The sequence below is a fragment of the Triticum urartu genome, chromosome 4A (assembly GCF_056163025.1).
Source record: "Triticum urartu cultivar PI428250 chromosome 4A, HENAU_Tu73, whole genome shotgun sequence".
Lineage (NCBI taxonomy): Eukaryota > Viridiplantae > Streptophyta > Magnoliopsida > Poales > Poaceae > Triticum > Triticum urartu.
Window position 1 is genome coordinate 471754758 of NC_141876.1, and position 7762 is coordinate 471762519.

General features: G+C 43.4%; 1 protein-coding gene across 1 annotated transcript; it reads right to left on the reverse strand.

Annotated features, from left to right (window-relative positions):
* Window positions 1-943: 943 nt before the first annotated feature.
* LOC125552151 (oxysterol-binding protein-related protein 3C) lies at window positions 944-7157 on the reverse strand. Its single transcript, XM_048715632.2, has 10 exons — window positions 6775-7157; window positions 5817-5910; window positions 3769-3885; window positions 3074-3146; window positions 2875-2993; window positions 2512-2633; window positions 2183-2359; window positions 1865-2009; window positions 1580-1758; window positions 944-1442 (listed from the first exon to the last, which is right to left on the reverse strand). Exons 1-10 carry the CDS (start codon window positions 6888-6890, stop codon window positions 1193-1195), a joined length of 1392 nt encoding a protein of 463 aa, XP_048571589.1. The 5' UTR covers window positions 6891-7157; the 3' UTR covers window positions 944-1192.
* Window positions 7158-7762: the final 605 nt, after the last annotated feature.

Here is a 7762-nt window from a genome sequence, read left to right on the forward strand (position 1 = left end):
GTTTTAGATACATCCATTTTCATCCATTTTGATGACAAGTATTTCCGGACGGAGGGAATAGCAGGGAAGTGATCTGAACTGGACAGGTGCACCGCGGGGCGCCACTGGAACTTGATCCCATCGCATGCGGAACGCGACAAGTGGCGGCCGCTCCCCATTCGCTCGCTACGTACTCCGTCACGTGACATTTATCTTCCTGTTTCCTCTCTTTCTTTCTTTCTTTCTTTCTTTTCAGAGGATTTCAGCCCCTGTGAAACGGAATTTCAATCTGTCCACGCCAGTGAGAACTACCCAAGGCTCAGCCTCACCCCCCTTCTCCCCCTCTCACCATTACATCCAAAATCATCATGCAAGCTGCTTCTTGGTTCTGGATCTGCAACTACTCTCTCGCCTTAGAGTAGGAAGTACGCGTCGGTGCCAAACAGATCCTGATGTAACTGCATTTAGGAACTGGTTCTTGCGGAGCAGGAGCACCAATCCAATCCAATCCAATCCAAGCTTATGATCATGTACATGGCGGCATTGATCTTTTCCATTATGGTAAAGCACGCACTAAAGACTGCTCGGGCCGGGGCTTGGCTCAACAGAACTGGACCAAACGCATCGGTTAGCTACAAGACGCCAAGGAGTGCAGGGCCACGCAAACATCACATTCATCACCGTGCGACCGACCGCCATCAGTGCCGCCCATCCAACACACTGACCCACAACTTCCCGTCATGATCCAATCAACAACTTTTCTGATAGAGAGCAAGTTACAGTCGACATCCCTGCCTGCCTCTCAGATCAAGTACGCACACGCTTTCGAAGCTACCGCGGGCCAATGGCTGCAGCTTCGGTCACTTATATTCGATGAAAAAATGCAAGGGTCCATGTGTGGATTTGACTCAAGTGTCTCAATACAATACAGGAACCGAATAGCCCCCCAGTTGCGACGCGATAATAATCTTCCTAATTTCCCACTGAAATTGATCTTAAATAAATTTCACCAGCTTCTTCTAGACTTACGAGAACAGAATATGGACTACATCAAATACACAATCACATCCTGAACTGTATCACAGCATGAAGAGAAAAAGTGGAAAGTCATGTAATACTACAAGGCACGGAAACCGCCGGTATTCATCAGCACAAGGCCTGAAAGCGTTTTCGATGAGAAAATAATATATGGGTGGTTTCAGACCCTTTGAAATCATTGGGAAGGCAAGTCGCCATACTGCCACGGGTTGAACTCGATGGAGCTGACGTCCTTCTCCTCGGCAGCGACGCTAGAGCTGTCTATCGCAGCCCGGTGCTCGGCGTATCTGCCATTGTATTCATACACCTCCAGGTCGCCCCACGGGGTAGGGGAGATGTCTTCCGTCATCTTGAACCATTTTGGAGTAAATTGCTCCCCCTTGGTGTCCCGAATTTTCTTCTCAGCTCTTTGTTGTTCTTCAAGCCTGAAAGCATGAACACAAACATCAGATAAATACTGATGAAAGGCAAGCCACATTCCTCAAATGGCAATATGATTTGTAAAGTTGAGTTTCAGGCCGCAACAACTAGCTATGGGAAGTATAGAAAAGTCAGTAATTACCTGCTCTTGTGTGCCCCAGATTTAGACATGTCGCCCTTCTCAAGGGCATATCTGTCGGGCCTTAATCGGGAGTCTGAAGGCAAGAGCTTCTTAGGTGCTGTATCAAAGCTATTTATTTTGTGCGCAAAGTATGTATACTGGTACTTGTCATTCGGTGGAGCAGGAGCAGCTTTCCAGACCTGGGACAAGTACAATTTCAGCAGCAGCAAATATCCACTAGTAAGACAGCACGCCTAATATTAACCTACACTCTCTGTACTGATGAATACTGAAAGAAAGCCTTGCCTCTTTTAGCTCCGTCCCTGGAAGAGGATCACCTTCTTGATCACAAGGCTGGTAACTCATGGACTTGTTCCATTTTCCTGTCATCATTATTTTCGGTTCTTCAGCTGCAGTATATACATACCCATCCACCTCGAATCGCCCAGCCCTGACATAAACAGTAAGATGAGATGGGCCTAGCCGCATTATGAACTAGAATGAACTATTGAACTCTATGAATGAAAACAACCACATATGAGGCCGCATTGTAATGGGAGATTAAAGATCAGCAGAACTACTACAAAATACTAAACTGAACAAGGACGGTCAATACTAACATACCCAAACCAGCCGCATGGCTGGAAATACAGCACAGCTTTGTCTCCAGTTGTCAGATTTGTCAAGACCATCTCTCCAAAAGAGTCAACCCATGTGCGCCCAAATATCAAGTTGTTGACCTTCGTCAGTGGTGGTACCAGTTCCAACACGACACCGGATTTTTTAAGTGTCACTCTAGTCCTGTGATGAAGAAACACGTTCAGAAGTTAGATATACATAAATGGTTTCTACAGAACCATGAAATCAATTTGCTATTTTAACCATATAATAAGCTTTTTATAGAAGCTTTCAGACACAAATAATCCATACAAAATTGTATCTCAATCAATTACCTTCCAACTGGATACACTTCCACTGAGTTTCCCAAGAACTTTGTCTTCAACTTTGATGTGATGTCGTAAGTAAAATGATCATTCTCACAGTGAGCTGCACCCATCGGAGGATGATGGCTTACCTATGAAAAAATAGACTAAGAGAAGTGAATACAGTAAACAAAATGCAGAATTAACATGGCTGATTAACAAAGGGTAATAAAGAGTGAGATGGTGCATCTGTATGTTAACTATACACACTTGTTCATTGGAGGGGAGTGAAAAGGTAGTAAGTGCAGATAAAATACTTCCTAGTATGATGACCATTCCCAAAGTTAATTCAGCTTGTTTTTGCAATTGCAATATTTCACATCCATCACTAACCTGCTCAGCAATAAATGTAATACCCTGGTGGTTAACCATCTCATATGTCTCTCCAAGGATGGGATTGAAAGGCTTCCACGTACGGTGGTAGGCTAGGTAGGCTGACAAAGCCCATGTAGCTGAAGAGTAGGGTTCAAAGCTCAGTCAGCCAGAATATTGCATTAGAGTAGAGTTGCAGGTGAGGGAAGGGCAGACTCACAAGCATATACCATCCGCATGTGTGGATCCTCACATTCATCTGCTTTGTCTAACAGGTCACAATATTCCATCAACTGCATTCAGTATAAACAGCTGACATATTAGTAAATAATCGTTGTAAGATGCTGATAATTTATTGCCTGTAGATTCTACTGATAATTTATTGTCGGTAGACTCCATGCTATGCTTCGGCAAGAACAGGAAGAAACGGGAGAGAAATCAAAGAACGACTGGCTATTACAGATCTCCAGAACGACTGTCAATAGAATCTCAAAGGATGACTTAGCTGCTGATTTTCAGTATTTAACCTACAACCCTACAGTGACCAAACTTGCAGTCACACCAAAATAGGAATGCTATATATAAACTTTACAACTAAGAACCAACAGAAAATATATAGTACGGAGTAGCTAACTTTGATGAACCTTGACAGAAAATAGTTTACTGAAGGGGTCAAGTACTACTGATTATATACAGACTAAGACTAGGCACAGAATCAAACAACTGCAGACACATTGTTCAGTGTGTCAATTATGCTGTCTGTGGACTCTTGTCACTCTCCATGGGGCTTTTGGCCTTGCTTGGCAGATCAATTGTTGCATTTTCACACTCTGCCCTGGTCACTGTTTCTGTATGGTACAGTAGCTAAGATGTACAAACATTGAGAACTCTAAATCAGAACTTAGGACTACGAACCTCTGCCATTTTCTGAAGCATTGACATCGGCTCAAAGATGATGACTGGAAGTGTAACAAGTGACGTTACATCTGATCCTATGTACTTGTTCATCATCTTCCAGTAACTGTCGCGATCCTGCAAGTTGACTGCAGTGTCAAAAACATAAAGTGCAGCGATAATGGTATACAACTGAATTTTGAGGGCTTGTAAGTGCCTCGTCACTTTACTTGTTTTAGCTAGTAAACCAAGCACAGTTCTCGGAGTAATAGTTTCCTCTAGGAAGAACACCATAAAAAGGTGAAATGTTTATTGCACAACATGGCAGTCATTATTATACTTATCAGCAATCCATGACGCAGACCATCACACAAGATGCATAGAAGTTAATAGTTCGATAGAAACCAACAGCAAAAAATAAACAATGGCTCATTCTCACTAGTAATAACTCTTAGGGAGTTCTGATAACTGCAGTGTCAAAAATAGCATAGAATTCAGCAATGGACACAATAATGGTGTAGAACTAAAAATCGTGAGGGGTTCTGAGTGGCTCGCGATTTACGTTTTAGCTAGTAAACCAAGCACAGTTATCAGAGAAATAGTTCCTTCTAGGAAGAAAACCATAAAAAGGTGAAATTTTTATTGCACGACATGGCTGTGATTATTCGTGTGTTGCAGCGGAGTTGGATATATAGTTTATAAATACTGTGTAGAATACTAATTCAGTCCTTATGATTTAAACTATGCAAGAAACTTCTGCATAAGAAAAAAAACTTAGCATGAAAAGTTTTGCATGTCACAATTAAATGCAGTGTGATTTAAAACCAACTAAGAATGCATTGATGCATGTTGCATGGTAGAGGATTCTCATGCGTACATCAGACAGATGCTAGTGTATCAAGCTAGTAAATCTAACGGCTACAACAATTTTGATTTAGTGGAAGCAATGTGATTTAAAACCCACTTAGAATGCACTAATGCATGTTGCATGGTAGAGGATTCTCATGCGTACACTGAACAGATGCTAGTGGATCAAGCTAGTAAATCTAACGGCTACAACAATTTTGATGTTGTGGAAGCAGTCAGCACGCATGTTGAGATAATTAGAAGTAGTGGGGATCACTCTCTTAGGTATATATAGGATAGGATTATCACTGAACCTACCGTTGTCACCATGTGTTCACCTCTTAATAAATAAGATTGATCAGATACAATGTTTTCCAAACATCAACATATGGTCTGTGAATCATGAGCAAACCATGCGCAAGTATACATCATAAACATGACTTTACTAAACCTGTGGGTTGATAATTAGATTGAGGTAGGGTCCAGAACTACAGATGACTAAATAGGTGGTATTTCGGCAACCTAATGACCAACACGAGTCCCGTGCAAAACCTAACGTCTGAATCAAATTTGCTAAACTAGTTCAGATATGCAGTGCCTCTGAAAGTCTGAAGAGTCCACTAAGCACATTGTTAAGGTATTATTTTTAATAACAAGACTTCAGCAATGTGCTGACCTCAAATTAAAGGGGAGAATACTATCTTGAATCGCATGCTTCCAGGAGTTTTAGCTTCACATGTGGTAGAACTTAGTTGCAAGCTAAGCGCTTCAAAGATAACACCTCCATAAATATTTTTACCAACAAATGTACCTTATTCACGAAGTTGAGGTCCAGTTTAAGTATATTTTATTGAATTGAATGTAAAGTTGACTGGAATGTAAAATATTGTCGATCATGTCCAACTCTTTGTTTATCAAATACTTTCTTTAGGATAAGTTTATCAAATACTTTTGATGACCTAAGAAATGCACTCACATAGCATCAATGTAAGCCCCGAAACACTACATGTATGATTAAAGAGTTCATTAGTGCCTGCAAAGGAAATGCGGATCCAGAAAAACAAGCTTCAACGATGAGTTCCTCTTATGAGAATCTGATATGCATACAGGTTCATTTTATATTTAAATTTCGAGACTTGGTTTCATAATGGCTGAGTGTCTGAAACAATATGAGGTTATGCCTTCCCCGAAGAATGGATTATTGTTAAATCCTTGATCCTCACCTCCTGTTTCCATCGCCCTTTCATAGCCTCTGCTTCCGCATCGTCTGTGCCTCCATCTGGGTTGATAACTTCAAGCCCTTCATAGCCAACCAACCTGTAGACAGCACAAAACTGTTCATTAATTGTTTGAAAGTACCAAGTAAAGAACACAAATTTCTTCAACTAAAAGAATATATATTTACAGGGGAGACAGATAGACATCTGACAGCAAGCACATTTCAGAAGAATTCAAGCCGCAAAATGCAAAAGAGAAGAATAAAGTGAAGAGACGCCAAATGATGTGCATGTCACTTTCGCAGTATGCCAAACTTAAATCTGCATCCACCACTTGCGCCGCAATTCAGTGCAGAGCACACCCTGTCTGCTTTGAATTGCACATACAGAAATTGCATGTACTTAACTTTCACAATATCCTATTTGAGGCATTACATGCTAGTATACTAGATATCCAGAAAAAGAATCAACTTCAACCGATTATTGACTACTCCCTCCGTTCCTAAATATAAGCCCTTTCGAATGTAGTCCGTATTGAAATCTCTAAAAAAAGGCTTATATTTAGAAACGGAGGGAGTATATCATACTAGTATTAGGTAGGAATTGCTTTTTCTACATGCTGAACACAGAGATCAGTGATCTCTACAGTGTTTCTACAAAACAGCAACTAAGCTACTCACCGGACAGTGCAATCATTGAGCTACAACAAACGATAGTACGAGATCATGTAACACTACGATCGCTAAAGTCTCGAGCTTGGAACTCAAACGAAGCACGCAATTCCACAATTCGCCAAAATCAGCTCACGGGGCCGACACCAAGGAGCTGAGATCGCGCGTGGAAGCAACAGATCAAATGGCGGAGAGGCAGCGGTAAGCATATGCATAGTTCCCGAAGAAATCGGGAGAGCTCGAGGCGGATCTGAAGAGATCGGGTAGGTAGGTAGGCCGGCGCGGAGACTCACCCGTTGACCGATTTGTGCACGGCGGTGCCCCAGCTGCGCACGCCCGCGGCGATCGAGGAGAAGAAGCCTCCGCCACCGCCCGACGACGCGGCCAGGTCCTGATCCTTGGACCCCATCGCCGGCGATCTGCGCGGTCGGAGGGAAGCTCCGGCGCAGAGGAGTCGGGGAGGGGGATATGCTAGGGTTTGGGACGGCGCACGCGGAGGGGGCGGCCGCTAACCCCTGCCTAGAGGAGGTGGTGGTAGAGGAGCGCTGCTGAGGAGAGAGCGGCAGCGATGGCGATGGCGACGTCGCCGTGTGGGAGCAGGAATACTAGAACGAGACGAGAGAATTTGGAACGGCCGCGGGTGGTGAGAAGAAAAGGCCGAGCAGTCGGCGAAGCGAACCGGCCGCTTGAAGCGCAACGTGGGTAGGCGAGATGACCACGATGCCCTCGCTGATTCCGCCCCGTTTACAATTCCAACTCTGTCGCCGGTGGACCGTTGCCGTTTCTCAGAGCAAGTATAATAGCGTCTAGTCAGCTGGCTACAAGCCGTTCCATCTCAGATAAAGTCTAACTGGAAGAAAAAAAATACAGGAGAGAGAAGGGAGCGGATGCTCCGTGAGTCGCCGGCTGCAGCGCAAGGCTCGAGACAAAGAAACTGCATGCAAGGGCTTAAAGCTAGCGCGGCTTCCTCCTCTCCAATCAATTGCATTTTTCTCTCTGCCATGCATGTAGACATTAATTACTATAGCTAATGCCTACAGCCAGCTTTATTATACGAGAGTTCTTTCTTGGTGGCTACAAGTGACCTGGCATTCATATAGAGCCCGTCACTCGCTACACCGGCGATTTCTTAGCTACAAGTGTGCCCGTGCGTTGCGTTGCTCGGGTGACAGTGCAGTTAAACGAATGGCTTTTTTAGGATGAAAAGCATGAATAGTATCATGAGGTGACATTAAGACCTACAAAATTTTATTCAACCACCGGTAGGGTAGGCGCATCAAT

Bases quoted from the DNA above. Each gene is read 5' to 3' on its own strand.
- LOC125552151 (XM_048715632.2), bottom strand. From the start codon at position 6,890: ATGGGGTCCAAGGATCAGGACCTGGCCGCGTCGTCGGGCGGTGGCGGA. The intron at 3,147-3,768 runs GTTCGTAGTCCT...TACTGAATGCAG, and splicing joins TGCTTCAGAAAATGGCAGAG to TTGATGGAATATTGTGACCT. The intron at 2,994-3,073 runs GTGAGTCTGCCC...CCTACTCTTCAG, and splicing joins CATGCGGATGGTATATGCTT to CTACATGGGCTTTGTCAGCC.